General features: G+C 56.7%; 2 protein-coding genes across 3 annotated transcripts; one reads left to right on the forward strand and one right to left on the reverse strand.

Annotated features, from left to right (window-relative positions):
- Window positions 1-1,776: 1,776 nt before the first annotated feature.
- Window positions 1,777-10,133, forward strand: TMEM235 (transmembrane protein 235). The gene is made up of 6 exons (XM_081272475.1): window positions 1,777-1,862; window positions 3,397-3,489; window positions 3,750-4,256; window positions 6,106-6,186; window positions 6,827-6,964; window positions 8,509-10,133. Exons 3-6 carry the CDS (start codon window positions 4,085-4,087, stop codon window positions 8,748-8,750), a joined length of 633 nt encoding a protein of 210 aa, XP_081128601.1. The 5' UTR covers window positions 1,777-1,862; window positions 3,397-3,489; window positions 3,750-4,084; the 3' UTR covers window positions 8,751-10,133.
- A 3,529-nt stretch (window positions 10,134-13,662) lies between these two features.
- LOC308636298 (uncharacterized protein) lies at window positions 13,663-19,871 on the reverse strand. 2 transcript variants are annotated; one of them, XM_081271720.1, is made up of 7 exons: window positions 19,537-19,871; window positions 17,780-17,863; window positions 17,091-17,179; window positions 16,414-16,599; window positions 15,523-15,660; window positions 15,177-15,358; window positions 13,663-14,688 (listed from the first exon to the last, which is right to left on the reverse strand). In XM_081271720.1, the coding sequence occupies exons 1-7, from the start codon at window positions 19,736-19,738 to the stop codon at window positions 14,475-14,477; spliced, it is 1,095 nt and encodes a 364-aa protein (XP_081127846.1). In that variant the 5' UTR covers window positions 19,739-19,871; the 3' UTR covers window positions 13,663-14,474. The 2 variants fall into 2 exon arrangements, with proteins under 2 accessions (XP_081127846.1, XP_081127845.1); XM_081271719.1 differs by having other exon boundaries at window positions 15,166-15,358; window positions 19,537-19,870.
- Window positions 19,872-21,204: the final 1,333 nt, after the last annotated feature.

A 21,204-nucleotide genomic window follows, 5' to 3' on the forward strand; every position in this document is an offset into this window, starting at 1 on the left:
GTCCGGCTCACCACACAGCTTCCCTCTCTGCTGGAAGCTTATTTTCTAAAGAACACTTACCACCAGACTTTAGTGACCACCAATGTCAGCATCTATCAATAAAGCCTCGGGCCCTCAGAGCAGCCGCCTCAACTTCCAGTTGGGTGTTCACTTGGTTTGGAGTTGGTGGTGACTGGGGAGGTGTAAGGAAGCCGTGGGTTGGTGCTGGGCAGGCTGATTCTCAGGTGCCAGGCTGTGGTTCCCACAGGCCCACTGGGTATCAGGACCTCTACTGACTCCAGGGAGTGGAAACTGCAAGGCACTGTGAAAAATAAAGTGCTGGCCCTCCCGCTGCGGAAGACTGACACGCCAAATGCAGAGGCGTGGCTCAGTGGGATAGCACTTGCTGGCATGTGTGAGGCCCTGGGTTCCATCTGCAGCACAGACAAAACCCGAAACCCTTGTCCAGGGGTTTGCACCCCCTAAGCACTAGAGCTGGGCTTGAACCCAGGCAGTTCCCCAGAGGTGGGCCCTCAAAGCCAGATGACATTGCCCAGGCTCAGGGGTATGGCTGAGGTCAAATGCCTGGCTCCAGGGGAAGAGGAATGGCTAAAAAGTGTCCCCGTCAACTTTCAGATGGCTTCAATTGTCAGAGTGCTGTGGTTACAGGGAACCGACGCCTGCCTCCCAAGGCTTTGCGGTATGATACTTTATTTTTAAATGAAGGTCTGCAGGAAGTTGCAAAGACGGTACAGAGGACTCTGGGGTACCGTTCCCTGCTTGCCCCATAGTAATGACAGGACAGTGTCTATCTGAGCTGAGAAGAGGGCAAGTTGGGCAGCCAGCCTTCTCCAAGCCAGTCTTCCCCCAGGAAGGGCTTCCTGCCTGACTCAGGGCGACTCTCACCCTGAACAGAGCCGAGGACCAGCTAGGCTGGGGGTTTTCTTCCTGCTGGGCTTAGTCCAGTATCTGCATATTTTCTGCTGGATGGGATCAAACCTGGGCCTTGGCCTTCAGAGCTGCTTCCACGTAATCCCCAAGTGGTGACATTTATTCATTCGGTCAGTCACTCAAATATTTGTCTGACACCTACTGAATGCCAGTCACCATTCCCAGGAATTGAGGCCAGAAACCCTTCTCCTAACTGGGGCCTACAGGGTTTCTCCTTGTTTTCTGAAGGTGGGAAGAAAAAGGTCTACGAAGCCCTCATTAGGGCGGGTGTGAGCCAGGACTCCAGGCCAGGGTGATTAACTGCCTCGGTGGCATCAGGAAAAGACGTCACTGAGCATTCTGTTGTCCAAGCCTAGTGGGAGGCTGCCCAAGGGACTGGGCAGGGACAGCTGCTGGGGGAAGAAACAGCAAGGGCGCTGGGGCCCTGCAGGTGTGGGGCAAGGGCGCAGCCCCAGGAGCTCTGGCAACAGCCTCCCAGATGAGAGCATTTCAATAGGAGGAGACCACCCTGCTATCAACTGCCAGTCACGGCCACGTCTCTCAAAGGACCCTGGCCATCCACGGGAAACACAAAGGCAAGTGTCTGCAACCTACTCCCCGTCATTTAAGAACCCTGTAGAATGTTCTGTGTTGATGAGAACAGAGCCTCCGCTCTGCCAGGATGAATGAGCTCAATTTTGCCCTGAGTGGGTGAGGTGACCTGTTGGGAGGGTGATTTAGGGAGGTTCATTTTCTGTCGCAGAATGCCTGCCAAGTGCCGCGAAATTGGTCTCTGTAGAGCTGATGCCAGGCTGCTCTGAGGGTAATTAGCCCGTGGTTTCAGCTGCTTCCTCAGTCCTGTGTTGGGGACAGTAGCTGGTCATTCTGGAGCCGGAGGCTTGCCTGCCAGATGGCCATGGATGGGGCCAGCCCTCCTGCTCCTCCCCACAAAGGTTAGTGGTGCTAGGTAGTTAGATGTGGCCTAGAAGAACAGAAGCTTAGATGCAGCCTTATTTTTGTCATTGAAAAATGGAATGTCCCCATCATGAGCCTGCTCCTGCCCCTGATTTCAACCGTGGTGGTCTGACGCTGGCTTTGGAGAGCTGGGAGAGGCTTGGCATCTGCCAGAGTGGGGTCCAAGCTGACGGAGGAAAGAGGAAAATGGGAGGTAAGGGTCCTTCTAAAGCAGCTCCTCTTCAGCTGGGCTGTAACTGAGTCCACTTCAAGGGAAGTACACTGGCAGGATTCATCAGGTGGCCCCTCAAGGTTGGGTGCCTGCTGTCCAGGGGACAGTCTAATCCAGCTGCTCATCTGGGTTTAAACCCAGAACCCAGGTCTGAAAGCAGAGTGTGTGTGGACTGCTGACTGGCCACCTCCCAGCCCTGTAGCATGCGGGCAACAGACGTGTGGCTTGGAAACCTCCCTCTGGGTCCCACCCTCCTGGCCCTGACAGCTGCTTCCCTTCCTGCCCAAGCTGTGGTAGGTGCAAGAACAGAGATCCTTTCAAACCTCCTCAGCTCAAGGTCGGAGGCTCACTGGGAGGAGGCCTGAAGAGACAAAACAGTTCCTCTAGCTCCCCCCAAGAGTCAATTCACATCCACGCAGGCATGTGCGACGCATAGGCTTTGACTCAACCAAAGCCACATTAACTTGAACTGTTTTACTGTGACTGCTGGGGAGCCCCGAGTCAGCACTCTTCACCACTTTTTTCCCTACTGTAATCAAAGTGGATGGAGGGCTTGAAGGAGGCCCTGGAGCAGGAGAGGCTGCCCACTCCTCTCTCCTCCCCACTCCTGCTTTTGGAGGCTGCAGTCCTCGGAGCACCTGCTAAATTCTCTCATCTTCGGGGTCCAATTGGCTATGGGCTGCCACATGGCTCCAGAGCAGGGCTGCTCCAGCCTGAGGGGCTGTCAGCACAGTGGGCCCCTTGGCTGATGCAGTGGGTATCAGTCTGGTGGGGTGTGTGGAAGGATGAACAGCCTCCACAATCCCAGAACAATTCTACGCCACTCTGAATTCCTTGTGAAATACTGTTTCAATAACTTTGCTGGAATTGCTTTTACTTCCATGTTCATATTCTACAAACCAGCAGGAGCCTAGTCAGAGAAAAAATGGCCCAAATACTTGGAGTTGAGAGGCCTGGGCTGACCATAAGTCATGCAGCTGCTGCATTCAGGACGAGGCACAGTCAGTGAAGATGCCAAACTCAGCCTCTCCCCTCTCTGCAAGCCCTGTCCAGCCCAGGGGTAGCCACCCAGGGAAAGCCACCCAATCTGTCCTGCCCTCTCAATAGTGCCAGTGCCCATGCCTGGGTGGGGGGACTCTGTGAGTCCTCTGCCTCCTGTGCCCTCTTCTTGCATGCTTAATGAGTGGCTGAGTGGAGACTGGCTTGCCAGATGTGTCTGCAGCTAGGAGCCCATCTGGAGCAAGCTACCCCTGGCACTCACCCCTGCCCCATTCCAACGATCCCATTTGGTTAATCCTCAGGACTGATCAAGACCAGAACTCCAGGGCCAACTGGGGCCAGTGCCCAGCTGAGGCATCTTCTTTTCCAGGCTCAGATGCTTCCAAGAACTTTGGGTGAGTAGTCCAGCAGCCCAGGGGCTTCCTGGGACAGGTCTCAGGCTGACCTGCATCCCTCAATTGCGGGGCAGCCGGGTCAAGCAGGCATATGCCCACTGTGTTGCCGAAGAACCTGAGTTCAGAAATATCCCGAGCACTTGTGGCCAGCTCCCCTCCTGGGGACACTAGGATTTGAATCCGGGTCTGTGGCTCCGCTGCATCCTCAAGCTTTGCGACTTCTTCCTCCTTTCCCTTTGGGACAAACTTGGCGACCACAGAAATGTGGCATCAATTTCCTTGCAAAACTGAGGGCACCACGCGGCCAGCGGCGCCAGAAAAGCAGTTCCTTGAAAAAGAGCCTCCAGCAGCGCGACGACCCTCCTGCTGAGTGCGCTGCCCCTGCCCCTGCCCCCGTCCGTCCTGCCCGGCTCCGCCCCCTCCACGCCCATCTGCGGCTCTCGGACGCCCCCCACTCCGCCTCCACTTCCCCCACTCTCCCAGCCCCTGCCTGCCCTGTTGCCCTCTCCGAGCTTCCCTGCCCGCCCCGGCCTTCAGACCCCGGCCCCGCTCCCCGCTGGGCTCGCCCCTGCCCGGCTCCCTCGGCTCCCTCTCCATGGCCCGACTGGCCGCGCTGCTGCTGGCCGCTGCCCTGGGCGCGCTGCTCAGCTTCGCGCTGCTGGCCGCCGCGGTCGCCAGCGACTACTGGTACATCCTGGAGGTGGCGGACGCCGGTGGCCGCGCCGAACGGCTGTCCTCGCACTCGGGGCTCTGGCGCACTTGTGAAGGTAAGCGGCGCCCCCGCCACCCCGCGCCCCTTCCCCTCCGAAGTCCCTTCCCCCGCTCGCCCCTCCTCCCAGACCCTGCCCGCAGAGCAGTCTGCCCCTCGGGGGTCTCTCAGCCCCCTCCCTGTCACTCTCGTCCCCCGCAAACTTGTGTGACAGTTGGGCTGTGAAGAGGAAGGGACTGACTCCTCAGGGACACGGCGGGGCAGCGGGGCCAGAGTTGGGAAGAGGAAGGGGGTTGGCACTGTGCGGCCCCACAAGGACCTCAAGTACCTTCCTCTGGAACCTGCCTTGGCTAGAGATGGGGTGGCACATCATGTGGGAGATTGCAGGTCACCCCAAGGCACGCATGGTCCTTCGGGTCGCTGGGTCATTTGGGACCTGTCCCTATTCATCCTCCAAGTCTTGGAAACTCAGATGGGAGGAAGCTGAGGCCTCCTCACCAAGGAGGAGGGGGAGCAGGGAGGCTGGCCCGCCCAGCCCCAGCAGCTGCCCCTGCTCTGTGGCTCCTCTGCCAGTGACCCCACGGCCTTCCTGGAGGGGAGGGGTGGGGCTGGGTTGGGATGGGGGCCAGTGTGGGAAGCCCGGGTGTGGGTTGCTGGGGTCTCTGGAAAGGCTCTGGGTCTAACCCCAAGTGACCAGGAGTTGCTTTTGTAGATGACTCGCAGGGGCCCTCCCAGCCCCGCCTCACCACTCTGGGGCCAGCCCGGGGGCCCCCCCACCCAGGATGAGCCCTGGGTGGCTGGGGCCTTGGGAGGCTGTGAAGCGTGTGTGTATGAATGTGACAGCACGCATCAGTGTATGAATGTGAGTGTATATGTGAGTGTGGGTGTGAGCTTGTGTGAGCACATGCTAGTATGAGCAGGCACATGGGTATGAAGGTGTGTGAGTAGAGAGCTTGCGTGCTGTTTGCCCACGCGTGTGGCTGAGCGAGCACTGTGTGTAGGGGTGTGTGTGTGTGATGAGGAGAAAGGGCTGAGCTGTGGTCATCCTCTTGACAATGGGTGTGTGTGCACACATACGTGCATTGTGTGAGTTAGTTGCATGTGTGTGAGTCAGTGCCCACAGGACCTGAGGAGTCTGACCTTGTTTTTTTTTTTTTTTTTTTTTTTTAGTTGTAGTCGTACACAATATCTTTATTTATTTATTTTTATGTGGTGTTGGGGATGGAACCCAGGGCCTCGCCCGTGCTAGGCAAGCGCTTTATGGCTGAGCCACAACTCCAGCCCCAAGTCTGGCCTTGTTATTGCAGCGTCTTGCAGGAACCTTGCACTGGGCAGTCTGGAGGGGAGCCTGTCCAGATTTTTTTTTTTTTTTTTTTTTTTTGGTACCAGGAATTCAACTCAGGTGCACTTAACCACTGAGCCACATCCCCAGCACTATTTTTTGTATTTTATTTAGAGACAGGGTCTCACTGACTTGCTTAGCGCCTTGCTTTTGCTGAGGCTGGCTTTGAACTTGCAATCCTCCTGCTTCAGTCTCCCACTGGGATTACAGGCGTGCACCACCGTGCCCCACTGGAGTGTTAGAGATTTTAAACACACATCCACGCAGCTGTGACCTGTTCATTAAAAGAAATTAAATAAGGCTGGGGATATAGCTCAATTGGTAGAGTGCTTACCTAGCGTGCATGAGGCCCTGGGTTTCATCTCCAGCACCACATTAAAATAATAATAATAAAATAAAATAAACCAAACAAGGTCTTGGACCTCTAATCCCATTTAGAGTTCCAGCCCCAAGTTCCAGGGGAGAGATTCCAATAGGGCTCCAGGGCCACAGTTTGTCCACATGGCTCTGGGGGCTGCTGGGTGCCCATTGTCCCCAGCTCCTGCTTTGCATTTCGGCTTTCCAGGGCAGAACAGCTGCATACCCCTGATCGACCCCTTCAGCAGCAAGGGCCTGGATGTCTCCCCCTCAGTGCAGCACCTTCTCTGTGAGTCCGGGCAGTGCCATCTCTGCCATCTCCCTGATTCTTTGAGCAGGGCTGGGACAGAAGCCACCCCACCCCAGCCCACCCAGAACTGCTTCCAATGGCCTGATGTTACCAGGGGACTTTCCCATCCATAGCTCCTCTCTCTCCAGGTGGCTCCTTACATAGGCACAGCTCAGCCTGCTTGGCCTCCCTGTGCCCAGTTCCCTTTCAGTGGTGACTGCCCACCCCTAGTTGTCGGGGGAAGCAGGCGGCTGTGGCATGACTGGAGCTGGTGAAGCCCGCGAGCTCCCCTTTTTGGACTCTCTGTTATCTTTCCAGATGGACAGTTGGTCAGCCTGGCACGCATCTCCCACCTGGTGGGTTAGCGGGCACATGTCTGCTGCCCCAGAGAGACCTGAGAGTGGGGGTGGGGAGGGTACTCGGGAGTCTTCCTCACCCTGGCCTCAGGAAGGCTGCACAGGACCACAGGTGACCACTGGGAGGGTCCTGTGGTTGCCATGGAGACAGGCATCAGCTCAACCCACCCCCACCCTGGCCCAAGCTGGTGAAGCAGCATATCACTGTCCTCTGGGCAGGCTGGCCTCCACCTTCCTGGGGGCAGGGTCCCTGTCTGCCTGCCCCTGAGCCCCCTCTCTCACAGCGCTACACCGAGCTGTCATGGTGGTCCTTCCGTTGAGCCTGATCCTCATTGTGTGCGGCTGGGTCTGCGGCCTGCTCAGCTCCCTGGCCCGGAGTGTCCCTCTTCTGCTACTCACCGGCTGCTACTTCTTGCTGGGGGGTGAGTCCAGGGTTTCTGGGCGAGCCAGCTGGGACTGCAGATGCTGGGAGTGGGACTCTGCCTCCCTGCGCCCTGCCCATCCTGTTCCCTTCTGGGCTACGTGGAGCCTGGGAACCCCAGGCCACAGAAGTGCAGCAGAGTCTCTGGCTGGGACCTGTATGCAGGGCCGACCAGAGTGCAGCTGGGCAGCTGGAGCCTCCTCACAGTGACTCCAGGACCTGCTTCCCCAGGACAGGTGGTGCTGGGGCTGTGGGATGCCCCCAGCTGCTGTCCTCACACCCAACCTGTCCTGGTGGGAGGAGTAGGGGAGGGGGCGGGGTTCTGACACAGGTGAGGCAAGGCCAGGCACCAGATGGGGTGAGCAAGGGCATCAGGGTCCTTGGCATTGACCCCAGCCTAGGCCCAGATTATACTTCAATAGAGCTGCAGCTGACAGGTGCTGGGCACTGGGCCCAGCACTCCCCCAGGACCCCCAATGCCACCTTAACAGCTAAGAGTCCTGAGGGTCTGAGAGGCCCCAGGATTCTCTAAGATGAGAAGGAAAATGGTCCTAGGCCCCCTTCACTGTTTTTGGTGTTGTCTGCCCCAGCCACCAAACTCCCCTCCTGCTAGGCTGGTGGTCACTGAAGGTGGCTTCTTGGGGTCAGCCCTCAGTGGCCCCTGTCAGATGTGTGTTGGGTCTGGTGTCTTAGGCCAGCTCTACTGTCATGGTGACAAAGACCAGACCATATGAGGCTGGGGTCCCCTCCCAGGCAGGCCTGCTTCCCTCCCCAGGGGATGCTGGACTCTGGTGGACCTTTATCAGGAGCAGGTGGTGGGCCTCGCTTGGAGCTGAGGTTGGGGAATCATCAGCCTTGGTTTTGGCCACAGGACGGACGGCAAGGTCTCCTTGACTTGAGAATAAAATTGAGAATAGTCAAAGTGTCAGCTGTGACCTTGACCAGGGTCAGAGTCTGCAAGGGTCCAAGATCCAATTTAGAGGACCTTGGGAACCCCAGAGAGGAGGAGTTGGCTTGGGACTGTACGCAGGAAGCCTTGTGCTGACAAGAAACCTCTGCACTGTGCCTGGAACAGGGCTCGGGTGCAGGCCAGGCCCTGGAGGGTGCGCCACTCCAAGGAAGGGGAGTCCAGAGGCGCAAGGGTTTGAGGCTGGATGGCTCCACGGACATCCCGCAGCCCCCCTTGCTCAGGGCACTCCAGACTCGCTGCAGGTCTCTTCTGGGAGCCACCCTGAGTCTTGGCGCCAGCTCCTAGCCTGCAGGGCAGAGGGTCAGCTATGGACAGCAGTGCTGGGGCTCTGAGACAGGAATGTGACACCATGGGGACCTCCCTGAGGCCAGCTCACCCCCTGCTACCCCATTAGCACTGTAAGAAGGGGAGGGCAAGGTGGTATCTGGGAGAGAGGGCCCTGCTGAGTGTCCATCAGTGCTGACCAGGAGAGGGGTGGGGTGGTGAGCTGCCTGCTGGGCTCCGTTGACAGGACCTGTGGACCAGGGGTCCCCTAGGGATACCCTGAGTAGCCACCCTGCCCCTTCTCTCTCCAGGTGCCCTGACCCTGGCGGGGGTCAGCGTCTATATCAGCTACTCGCACCTGGCCTTCGCGGAGACTGCCCGCCAGTACGGCCTGCAGCACATGCAGGGCGTCCACATCAGCTTCGGCTGGTCAGTGGCCCTGGCCTGGGGCTCCTGTGCCCTGGAGGCACTCAGTGGCACCCTCCTGTTGGCAGCCGCCCGAACCCTCAGCCTGAGCAGGCTCCCAGGTGCTCCCCACTCTGTGGCCATCTGAGCCGGGGGAGGGGGCAGTGCTTGGCATCTCCTGGGAGTCCCGTTCCGCAGGCCTGGCTAGAGCCTGGCCTGGAACACCCTGGATGGCACACTGGGGAAGCCCTTGGCCAGTCATGCGGCTTTGCCCTTCAGATACAGATAGGATTTCCTCCTCTTAGAGACAAGGAAGTGTCTGGACAGAGGAGGCCAGGGCCCCAAGGCACATGGATTCTGGGTGGTACAGTCGAGTGGGGGTACCTTGGGCTCCTGTGTTCTCTGGGGGTGTTCTTGTCTCTTGGGCTATGGCTGGCCCTCCTCAGCTATCCACATTCCTAGTGTCTCGATGAGGGGTGGCTTCAGAGTGCACAGGTGTGTGTTAAATATGAGTACCCCCTGCTCCCTGGCCCTCACAGTCCTGTGCAGTGGTCACCTTTCACCCTGTGTTGCTGGGGGAGACCGAGGCCCAGACCACTCAGGAGCCAAGGGCAGGATCCAATGTTCTAGTAGGTTGGTGGGACCCCAGGCCTCTGTTCTGTCCCCATCCTCCAGAGCAGGGTTGGTGGGGAGGAGAGCAAGGACAGGGCAGAGATCCCTTTAGTTTGTAGGCAGACTGGCTCTCACCCCATGTGCCCTGCCTCTCCCTTGTCTTCCCACCAGGTGGGTGACTCTGCACGCACCCAGGTGCGGCATATGCTGCAGGCCATTGCTCCTGCTGGCTCTGACCCTTCCCTTCTGCAGCAACTTGGGGATGCTTGTAACTGCCAAGGGCCCTAGGGCAGCTTGACTGACAGATGTGGAGGTCCCAGAAGGGCAGGGTGGGGATGGGGAACTCTGAGCCATGGTGGGGGCATCTCCACCATGGGGTGCGATGTGGTGGGGTGAGCTGGAGCTGTGCCTAGCCCGCCCTGTGAGGGACCTGGATGCCAGAAGGGCTGGGGCTGCCCAGGTGGCAGGGGCCAGGCCTGGAGTTTGGGCTGCAGACTTGTTGAGCAATTGGTAGAGGCTTAGCGGGGTGGGGCCTGCTCACAGGCCCAGGCTGGTCCAAGGACGAGATGTGAGGACAGGGCCATCCAGCCCCACCTGAGTCGTCTTGGGCCACAGGTAGGGCAGGCATATTTTTATGTAGGTGGACAGCTGGGCAGATGCAGGAAAAGGGGTCCCAGGGAAGGTCCTGGAAATCCCATTTCCTGTGCAGGGCCTTCCTGAGCTTTGGACCATGTGCTAGGAAAGATGACACCTTTAGAGGCTTTGACCTCCTCCCCTATTTGTCCTTATGGCTCCTGAGGACATGGAGCTGGCACAGATTTGGCAGGGCCCACCGAGACAAAGAGCTGGGCAGTTGAGTGGGGCTTCTCTTCCTGCCATGTTTGAACATTGGCCACTCCCTGTGGGAACACTATGCCGATCTGTCCTTGAATAAACCTGCTTGTGCTCTGTGCAGATGGAGCTCTGTATTTTTTTTCTTCGAATTTTTCAAAATAGGCCCTATTTGTCCTTGCCTCACAGACGTTGTGAAGGTGAACAAGCACTGTTACCAGTGGTGTGTGCATGTCTGTCCATCCAATGATGTCCTGTGTGTCTGCTTGCACAGTTGTCAAACTGTCCAGAGTCCTGTGTGCACATACGTGTGCATGTGTGTGCACATCCAGCCATGTCTCCTGCAGACCAGGGCCTCCTCCTCCCCAGGTCGGCATGGGCTGGAAGGAGCTGGGCCTGCAGCTGGGTCTGGGCAGCTCTCTTACTCAGCAGGAAAGGTTTCTGAGCCCATGTTTGCTGGGGAGCTCAGGGTGTGAGTTCAGCCTCAGGCCCCTCTGGTTGCAGACGGGCTTGGGCTCTGGGGCTAGGACTCTAGGAATACCCCCACAGGTGGCTGCAGGGACACCAGATTTGCTTAAGGATGTGCATGTGGCCTGCAGAGTGTGTGGGTGGGCATGGGGCTTAGCCAAGACACTTGAGCCCTCCACTCTGGAGGGCCAGTCTCTGTGGTGATTGGGTTGCACTGTTTCATAGTTCAGTGGCCAAGGTGAGAAGGCAGGTAAATGCCACTAGAGAAGGTTCAGTGGTGCTTCAGGGCTGCTGAGGACAGGTAACCAGTGACAGTCACAGTGCATGTGACTCGGGGCCAGAAGCCAAGGAGGGCAGGAGAGCACACCTCAGTTCCCACAGCCCCGTGCCAGGCCTGACGAGGAAGCCCCCTGGAGCTCCCCCTCCTCACACCCAGTGAAGCCCCGCCCCAGCGATGGTCCAGCTCTGCTTCCTCCCTGAGACACATTCGTCCACTCCATCTTGTAGCTGGCTCTGTTCCTCTGATGCCACTTATGCCCTGACCAGGGCCTGAGCTGGGAGTCTAGAGGCTGCCCTGAGCTCAGACCCACAGGTGTAAGAGCAGCCTCATAGTGGCGCCAGGGACCCTGGTGTGCCCCAGCCACACTGAGTCAGGGCTGACGGGTGTCACGTGTGAAGTCACAGTGCACTGCAGCTCCTGCCTCTGTGCTAGCCAGCTTTACGTCATTGTGATCACATACTCGACAAGAACAACTTAGAGGAGGAAACGTTTATTTTGGCTACAGTGTCAGAGGTTCCGTCCGTGGTCAGCTGACTGCATTGCTCTGGGCCCGAGGTGAACAGAGCAGAAGGGCAGCAACTGGGGGAGACTGCTCCACTCCTGGCAGCCAACAAGCAGAGGGAGGGAAGGGGCTGCAGGGAGGATGCACCCCTCCAGGGCACACCCCAGTGAGCCACCTCCTCCAGCTGCCCCATCTGCCTGACAGGTCACGGCTCTCATAATCTAGTCACTTTACCTCTGAATGATCCTGCACTAACCCAGGAGGTCTTGGGTGGCACCTCATATCCACACCATAACAGTCCATCTCTTAGTTGCTGCTGGTGGTGGTGTTGGGGGGCAGCTGTTGTGTTGGGAGGGTTCTCCAGTAGTCCTGAGCAGATGCCACCCACACAGGAACCCAGGACTCCACCAAAGCCAGCTACAATGTGCCAGCCATGTGGGTGAGCCACCAGGGAAGCAGATTTGTCAGATAGTGTGGTCCAGGTGATGTCCCACCTGCAATCTCAGGAGAACATCCAAGACAGGACCCCTTGGCTCAGCTACTTCCTGATTCCTAACCCACAGAAACGGAGAAGTAGTGAATCATTGTTACAGAAGGGGCTTCTGAGTTTGGGGGGATTTGTTGCACAGCAATGGCGAGCTGACGCTCATCCCGGAGCAGGGCAGACGTGCGCTGGCAGGCTGGGTGCTGGCTTTCTGTGATTCTCTGAGTTGCTTGTTCCTCAAGCACCAACGAGCAGTTCTGGGCCCTGGAGAGCCCCGGATGCTGGGTCTCCAGACTGCAGATTTGGATCTGTCTGAGGGGTGGCGGGGATGAGGGACAGTCCTCCGCCGCAGCCCCTGCTCTTCTCCCATTGCACATGCTCACTGCAGTCTAAGATGTCCACCATGCTGCTGTCTCCGGCATATGGGTCTTTGGCCACCTCCTGAGCACTGTGCCTATGTGTCTGGCAGCTTCCTAGCCACCTCCACTTGGGGTCTTGATTGAGCACTACTATTTTTTTTTCTGTGTAAAATGGGTTTATTCATTAGAGATAAGTAAAGGGGGGACCACAGAAACCTAGGACTTATTACAGCCTGTCCCTCACCAGGGATCAAGGGGGATGGGGTTTCATCTGCACTTACTCCACTCACACCTCAGCTGGGGGACTTGAGAGAGGAGCCCGTACTGGGGTGACATGGGCTACAGTTCCAGAGGCCATCCTGTCTCTGGAGTGGACTAAAGCCTAGCACCAGCTGCTCTGGGTGGCAAGTCCTTATCTCCTGCACATCCTCAGGTTGTTCTTGACAACTTGACAGATACCTTTGTCCTCATGAACTCCTGGGTGCAGCACTTTCTAAATGAGCCGCCCAAGGACGATCCTTCAGAGCAATAAGCAACACACGGTGTAGTCGAGGCTTCAATCTCATAGCCCAGGGTCTATTTTCTGGGGCATTTTTCCACAAAGAACCTGCAAAGAACACCAGTCCTAAAAACACCCCTACACTGAATTTCTGGCACCTTTATCTTGAACTTTCTGGCCTTCAGAATTTTAAGGAATAAATTTATGTTTATAAGCCACCAGTTTATGGCATTTTGTTATAGCAGCCTGAATGGACTAAGACAACTTTAAAATAAAAGTAGTGACTCTAGGGAAGGGGTCATTTGAAGGTGGTTTTGAGAAACCCACCCCACTGTTTTTCCTCTGTGAAAACATTCCCTAGAGAATGGCCTTCAGGTCACTATTTCCATTTCAACATGGTGCTAGAATTTGGTGACCAGTTAATTTTTTTTCTTTAAATATATAATTTTGAAAAGGCTGTCCAAATTACTAAGCAGGTAGATCACATTTGGTACCTATTTCATACCTTTTTTTGGTGGTAGACTATTAAGAATAAACCATAACATAATTTACAAAAAAAAAAAAAAATTCACTTTGCGATCAGCTGGTAAGCTGTATGTTTGGCATCTGAACAGCAAACTGGCACTCTGAAGCCAACATCACTACTTGATCTTTCCAAAGCCAGTCTCCTCCTGGGTTCCTACTAAGAGGAATGTTACAGTTTGGATCTGAGGTGTTCCCCAAAGATCCAGGTAGTAAAAGCTTCTGTTACAATGGGCTGTCTTGCCATAGGTCCAGACAGTCAGGAACTAGAACAGCAAAACTGGGCGCCAAAATAAACCTCTTCCCCTGATAAGTTGATGACCTCAGGTAACTGTTAGTGATGGAAAGCCAACCACAGATCTCCCTTCTCTCAACACACACACAGAGATCCCAGAATGAAACATGCACAAATATTAGTGGTAGTCATTCTTGGGTATAATATAAGCAATTTAAATTTTATCCTTTTTATATTAAATTTAGCAATTTAAATTATATCCTTTTCAAAAACTCTCTGTGCTTCCCCCTCTCGTTCTTGGTCAGTTTTACCAGGGTTTTTGATTTGATTACTCTTCACAGAATGACTTTTGGGTCTGCTCACGCAGATATATATTTTTCCTATTCTTTCTTTCTCTTCCATGCTCTCTCTTGAGCTATGTCTTATCTGCTATCCAACCTATCCACTGACTTTTTTTTTTTTTCAGGGAGTGAACCCAGGGATGTTTAACCACTGACCCACATCCCCAGCCCTTTTTATCTTCTTCTTATTATTTTTTTATTTTGAGATAGGTCTCGCTAAGTTTCTGAGGCTGGCCTCAAACTTGCAATCTTCCTGCCTCAGCCTCCCATGTTGCTGGGATTCCAGGCATGCGCCATCATGCGCGGCTGAGTTATTATATTTTTCAGTTTTAGAGTTTCCAGGTAGCCTTATGATTTCAAGTTGTCTGTCAAACTTTATGCTTTTGCCTTTCTTAAATATTTTATTTTAAAGCCTGTGTATAACAAGTCCATTATTGTGATCCTGTGTCTGTTTCTTTTGTCTGTGTTTTTCTCTTGATTTTCAGTCACATCTTGTCCCCTCCCTTGCCTGGTTGTCTCTGACTGAGTGGGGACATCACTGAGAAAACCGTAGGCTCTGGGCGGAGTCATCTTCCCCCAGAGACCGGCCTGTACTTCTCTGCCAGAGGCTCGGGGCACTTCCACACCCCACTTCAATCCCAGCTGGGGCCGGGGCCCGGGGCCCCACCCTCAGGGCCCCAACTGCCTCAGCACAAACTCCCACTTCCTCAGTGCCAGCTCAGTGTCCTGGGTGGAGACGTCACGGTGCCACACGGCACGCACAGACTGCTCTGTCCAGGGAAACAGCAGCACGCGCACAGCACGGCCTGTCTGGGCCACCTCGTCGGGGCTCACAGCCTGCAGGCGCTGGCACAGGTCCGCAGCGGGCAGCCCGACCACCGTCACCATCACCATGTTGGTCTCCACAGCAGCAGGATCCACAGAGCAGTGAGGCGATGCCAAGGCCTGGAGTCCTGTGCCAGGGCCCACAGTGAGAAAAGCCCAACCCCAGGACCCCGCCACAGCCCCACCACCCAGAATTGTCAGCTGGGGAAGGCAGAGGGGCAAGCAGCTGCCACAGAAGAGCACCAGTCCTGACATGGCCTTCGGGATCACAGGGACCTGTTTACTCATGTGACCTTAGATCAGTGGGCCTCTCTGGGCCTGTTTCCTTATTGCTGAAGTGGGTCACCACGAGGACTCAGTTAATGGAGGAAAGACCCGAGTTAGAGGCCACTCTGTGATTCTGCAGAGAACCATGATCCCGTCTCCACCGAGCACTTCCTAGTGGAGCAGGGCTGGTGAGGCGACTTGGCCTGGGTCCCACCCTAGAGACTCAGTGGCAAAATCAGTATCCTGGAGGCTAGGGGGGTGCAGACCTGCCGGGGGCTTGGGCCTGCTGCAGGAGATCCCCCACAGGTTGGAAGGAGTCAAAGGGGGTCACCGAGCACCTCTGGCAAACCTCCGTGCGTTCTCGTGGTCCCTCGGCAGCTCTTCCTCCGCCTCAGCCAGTCCCACCAGGGCGGCTGCGGCGAGCACCCCGGCTTGACGCATGCCCCCACCCAGGGCTTTACGGAGGCGCCACGCTTCTTGGATGAAGTCCTTGGGCCCCCCAACCAGGGCCCCCACTGGTGCACCCAGGCCCTGTGGGAAGAGAGGAGCCTCCTACTGACCCAGCGGTAGGCAGGGGCAATGCAGCATCTGGAGTCCAGGACCAGCGCCAGGTCAGGAGCTCAGGGAAACTCAGCTCCTTCTGCAAGGCACCCCCACCCCATCTGTCTGGAAGACCACCCCAGGGGCTTCCCCACCTTGGAGAGACAGAAGGACACAGAGTCACAATGCTCCACAATGCGGGCGGGGGGGACATGCAGAGCCACAGCTGCATTCATCAGTCGAGCTCCATCCAGGTGGACACGGGCCCCATGGGACTGGGCCAAGAGGTGTACCTGGGTGAAGTGCAGGCAGAGGTTAATGGGACAGGTGATAGGGCAGGTCTCTAGGAGGCCCCTGGGTATGGCTCTTGAAGAATTGAGGGGTCTGGAGCCACCTGAGTGGTTCCGCTGTGCTGCCTGAGCCTCGGTGGTGCTTTAACTTGAGTGGTTTCGGTGCCCGGGATGGAACCCAGGGCCGTGGGTGTGCCAGCTTCCTGCAGTACTGGGGACTGAACCCACTCAACTCTTCTTTATGGAGCACTTGCCAAGGGCCAAGGACATAACGTCTCATTTTGGTTAAGCTGCATGACAGCAGCAGGAGGCCCCAAGGAGTGCAGGACATAGAGGTAGGTGGTGTGCCCGTGCAGTCACTTGGGGAGCAGAACTCAGCTGCGGCAGCCTCCTGGCCCCCTTGCTATTGCTAAGGACCAGGGGAAGTTGGAGGCGCACCCAACACCTGCTCACTCCGCAGCCCCACCAGGAGCGTGTTCCCGGGCCAGGGCAGCTGTCCTCAATGCTGCTTTGGAACTTGGCTCTCAGCAGAGTGTGTGTGCACATATGTTGATACCTACATGTGCACACAAGTGCAGGGACTAGGGCCCCTAAACTGGACAGTAATCCCCTTTGCATCTTTAGTCTAGGGCCGACACATGTTCCCCCATGATAGCCTGCCCACTAACAGGTGTGTGACATGTCAGATAGGGGTTCAAAAGACACAGGAAGCCAGGAGCAGGCTGGTAGTGGGGGAAGTGGCGGGGCAGAGCCTACCTGGCGGAGGTAGTCGATAGGGAGGACCCGGCCCCCTGAGCTGCTATGTGTGTTCTCTAGGCATACAAGCTCACAGACTGGGTGATACGGGTTCCCAAGGCCCCGAGTGATCACCCTCTCCAGCTCATCCAGGTCCAGGGTCCCACGGGGCAGGTCTGGGAGCAAGTGAGAGTGCACCCCAGCAATCTGCAGGTGAGGAAAGGGGTGAAGGATCAGGCAGGTCCAGGGGTCCAGCTGTACCTCCTGGTGGATGGGAGGGGTCCTCTGGAATAGGGAGCCAGACCCCAATCTTGTGCCTGCTCCTTCCCATCTCGGGGTTTCAAGGACTTTCCCTGGCTCTGTGCATCCAGACACAGCACCCCAAGTGAGGAGGGTGTGTAGGCCCCTGGCCCGTTTTCATTTGAGATGTTTCCCTGTTTCCTCTGGCTCCTTCCTGGAGTGCCAGTGTTCCAAGTGCTCACTAGGGGGCAGCAGGGCACCAAGCACCAGGCAGGCAGCCGCTTCTGCCCCTACCTGCAAAGCTGAGACCTGGTTCTCCCTCCCACCTTCCTGCAGCTTCTGTCAGGCTCTCCCCTTTTCTCTGCAGGTTCCAGCCGGGTGCCTGGGAAGCAGCACCTAGGCCACCTGTACTGGCTAGAGGATGTCCGGGCCCCAGGGGAGTGGTGCCTGGTCCTTACCTGAGCCACCCCGCCCTGCTCATAGACGTGGAGATGGCACTCCTGCCCAAGGAGGAGCTGGGAGCCCCGGCGCCGGCAGTGGCCCATCACTGAGACAAACGGAAGGAGGGTAGGACTTGGCTCTGAGTCCTAGGGTGCCCATGTGCTTCATCTGGGCTGAGCCCCAGGGCCACAGCATATGCCAATTAGGAAACAGCACCCCTTTGAGACACCTTACTGCCACGGGCGGGATAAACAGCTTGGGGATGGGACGCTGTGAATGCCGGGCCACATGTCCATGACCCCACCTGCAGAACCTCCCCTGCAGGGAGAAGCTGGCCACTCTGTTGTTCCTTGGAGACTGGCAGCTCAGGGCACTAGCAGCCACCAGGCCCTGTCAGCAAACTGAGGGCACATGCACACAGGGAACTGGGAGGGGTGCTTACTAGGTGAGGTAAGTGGAAGGGTACCACAGGACAGCCTAAGGGGTGAGGATGGTGTGGTTACAGGAACTGTAGGGCCAGAGCACCCTGGGATGAGAAGCAGGGGAGGAACAGGGGTCAGCCCACCTCAGTCTCTTCTGCTCCCCTCCTCCGCCAGGACACCCCAATGTTGCACCCAGCAAAAATCCAGGAAAGCTGTTCATGAACGTCACAGCCCTGGATACAGAGGGGCAGTGGGTACATGGAGGACCTGGGAGTCAGACTCACCACAGATGAGGTTGGCCATGGTGTTGGTGGGCACGAACAGAGTCTGCTCCACCCCCAGCAGCTGGGCGGCCCTTTCCTGCAGCTCTGAGGAGGAAGGGGAGGGTGGGGCAAGGAAAACTATCAACAGTTACCACCAAGCAGTTGGGATGGCTGCACAGGCACAGTTCAAAGTACTTTTGTTCAGATGTGAGCCCCTTTGCCCGAGGCCAAGGTGAGTGGCCAAGTGGGCGTGGCTGGAGCTCCAGTCTACCAGCTGCACAGTCTGTGGCCTGGGTAACCACACAGCTGGGACTGGAGGCTCCTGAGTCAACCCACTGCACCTCACCTCCTCCTCAGCCATGGTTCCCCCCACCAGGCCACTGAAACTCTCTTGTGGTTTGAACCCTGTGTTCCACCCCAACCTCACACCTGTCTTGCTTCCTTTCCCATCAGTTCCAGGAGGTGGGGCCCTGTGGTTTCTCTGCTGACTTCCTCTACCCCTAGGCAGGGAGCCTCTAGGGAGCTGGAGGGGGAACAAAGGGTACAGCTGGAGGACAAGTGGGGCTCCTGCTCTAAAGCCCATGCTAGTTCTCTGACTGTGGCATCAGGTCCAAAGCCCTTGGCATGACATTCAAGGCCTCTGCCCCATCGCAAAAAAAAAAAAAAAAAAAAAAAAAAGTGTGCATGTGCTTCTGAAGCCCTGTGCCTGGGAGTCAGAATTCCCTTCCCTGCCTGGGGCACAGGTGCCATCCTTAAGGAGCACCTCTGGAAAGTCCCCCTTCCCTGTGAACCATGCACTTGCCCCTAACCCCTGGCTCCCAAGGAACGCTTCACAGGCTGCTGTCAACACAGCACCTCCCTGGCTCTGATGTGGTGACTGGTTTACACAGCAGGCTGCCTGCTGAGCTCAGCAGTGCCTCGTATCTTTGAAACTCCTGGTAACAGCAGGTGTCTGCCCCATGCATGACCAGTCCCAATTACCCAGTGACCCTACACACAAGCCCTGGGAGTTTAACTGGTGACTAGTTCCTGGCCCAGTGAAGGGCTATACCCAGCCCAGCAGAACCAACTCAGCTCAGGATGGGTTGTGGGCCCCTATATCCTTAAACCACCCTTTGGATTATTAGATCCCAATCCTAGAGAGGTGTAGCCTATGGAAAACCCCCCTTTCCAGATTGGTTTTGCTTGTCCTCATGGAGGCAGCAGAGGGTGCAGGAGAGTGGTTATGGATTTTAGAGTCAGAAGAACTATATTCAAGCCAGGCATGGTGGCATACACCTGTAATCCTAGCGACTTGGAAGGCTGAGGCAGGAGGATTGCAAGTTTGAGGCCAGCCTGGGCAACTTAGACCTATCTTAAAATAAGAAATAAAAAGGGCTGGGGACATAGCTCATAGGCAAAGATCCCGGGGGTTCAATCCCCAGTACTGCAAACAAAAAAACAAACAAAAAAAAAAAAAAAGAAGAAGAAGAAAAAGAACTGGATTCAAACACTGGTTCTACCATTGACTATAGATGGCAGCTGGGTGACAATGCACTGTGCAAACAAGTCACTGTGTTATCCTATTAAAATGCAGATTCTAGTTTAGCAGGCCCAGTGTGGGACCTGCATTTCCAACAGGCCGGGGGATGGGCCAACAAGCTCTCAGAGCGCGCAATGCTCGGTCTGAATGTCAGCTGAGCGCCCAGTCCTGGCCGCCCTCCCCGCTAAGCACCATGGACAGCGCCCTGGGGTCATCCAGAGACGACCCCCGCCGCGGGCCTGCATGCCCGGCTCACCGCGGACGGTGGGGTCCTCGCCGTAGTCGTCGTCCCCCACGACCGCCTCGGCCATGGCGCGCCTCATGGCCGGCCCGGGCCTGGTCACCGTGTCGCTACGCAGGTCCACCACGTGGGCTGGGACCCCCGCCCGGGTTCCCAACCATCGTGCGCAGGGCGCCCCGAGCCTCAGGGCCGCGGCCCGGGCCAGTCCGGAGAGCATGGCGGGGGCAGCGCCCGTCTCCCAGCCCGGCGGGAGTGGCTGCCCTCTCTCCTCCCGGGGAGGCCGTCTAGGAGAAGCGGGCCGGCTAGCTCGGCGTCCAGACTGCGGCGGCTGGCTGACCCTGGCCGGACAGGCCGCTGGGCACGCTGGGAGTTGTAGTCCACGCTGCTCGCGGCGAGCCCGGGAGGGCCCCGTTGCATGCTGGGAGTTGTGGTTCGCCGTCCGTCGCAGAGGAGACCAAAGGAATGGAGCTGCTCCTGTGGGCCTGCACACTAGGACACTAGGAATTTAACTCAGTCAAACCTCCCAACAGCTCTGGGAAACACTTGTCCCCGTTTAACAGATGTGGACACTGAGACTTCAGAGGCTAAGGAACATGTCTAAAGTCACTTAGATCAATTGCTGGGATCCAGGGATCACCTGTCTTCAGAGGACAGCTCTGCAGCTTAGTGTTATGTTGCCCCTAAATAGAAGCCTCATAGGCTGGGGACATAGCTCAGTTGGTAGAGTACTTGCCTCATATGCACAAGGCCCTAGGTTCAATCCCCAGCACCACACACACACACACACACACACACACAGACACAAATAGCTTCTTCTGGTTTACTGTTTTCCATATAGATTTACTGAGCGCCTACTGTGTGCCAAGTACATCTAGGTAGGTGCCAAGCAGGGAACACAAGGGTGGTACTGGGTCCAGGCATACAACCTCACCAGGCATAATGGGTGATTGCCAATGCAATGTCTAGGAAAAAACCCTCTTCCACACACTCCTGCCCTGGGGGACAGGTGCCTCCACAGAGGCAGGGTAGTGCTGAAGGATACCAGTGGCTGTCTGACCGTGTGTGAAGATCAAATCCTTCACTCAGGTCTGGCGTGCAGCTCGGAAGTAGAGTACTTGCCTAGTACACGTGAGCCCTGGGTTCTGTCTCCAGCACTGCAACAAACAAATATCTAAAAACCAACTCGTCTGCCAGCTGTGGGACCTTGAACAAGTCATGCTTCCCTTTTCTCAGCTGAGAAATGGGCTGCTGTGGGTATCAGTGACTGTGTATGTCTAGCCATGGCCCTTGTGCCTGGCTCATGGGAAGCTTTATGTCAGGAGTGTTCATTCTAGTGTTGTTGTGACTCTGAGACTGTCATTATTGATAATGCTCATGGTCTAGAAGCCCAAGGCTCTGGGGCTAGGTGCTGCTGTTCGGGGGTGCACCCTGACTCAGCTCAGACCATGGGTGACCTTCCCTCACAGGGAGGACAGGGCCCGTCCCGCTCAGCAGCTCCCCTTCCCAGGGCACAGGCCTCGGGTGTGGTCTGTCTCCAATGGGAGAAAGTCCGTCTGACAGGAGCCCCAGCTGAGCAGAGGCCACACCAGCTGGGGAGCCCCCTCTGCCCCCAGGGTGAAGAGCAGGCTCATCTGTCAGCCGCCCACCAGGCCTCCTCCAAGCCAGGTCTGGATACTTGAGGAG

The sequence above is a fragment of the Spermophilus citellus genome (assembly GCF_964194105.1).
Source record: "Spermophilus citellus genome assembly, chromosome: 17".
Lineage (NCBI taxonomy): Eukaryota > Metazoa > Chordata > Mammalia > Rodentia > Sciuridae > Spermophilus > Spermophilus citellus.

Bases quoted from the DNA above. Each gene is read 5' to 3' on its own strand.
- TMEM235 (XM_081272475.1), top strand. From the start codon at position 4,085: ATGGCCCGACTGGCCGCGCTGCTGCTGGCCGCTGCCCTGGGCGCGCTG. The intron at 6,187-6,826 runs GTGAGTCCGGGC...CCTCTCTCACAG, and splicing joins CTCAGTGCAGCACCTTCTCT to CGCTACACCGAGCTGTCATG. The intron at 6,965-8,508 runs GTGAGTCCAGGG...TTCTCTCTCCAG, and splicing joins CTGCTACTTCTTGCTGGGGG to GTGCCCTGACCCTGGCGGGG.
- LOC308636298 (XM_081271719.1), bottom strand. From the start codon at position 19,738: ATGCTCTCCGGACTGGCCCGGGCCGCGGCCCTGAGGCTCGGGGCGCCC. The intron at 17,864-19,536 runs GTGAGCCGGGCA...CTTCCTCCTCAG, and splicing joins CGAGGACCCCACCGTCCGCG to AGCTGCAGGAAAGGGCCGCC. The intron at 15,359-15,522 runs GTGGGGAAGCCC...CTCTTCCCACAG, and splicing joins TGTCCTTCTGTCTCTCCAAG to GGCCTGGGTGCACCAGTGGG.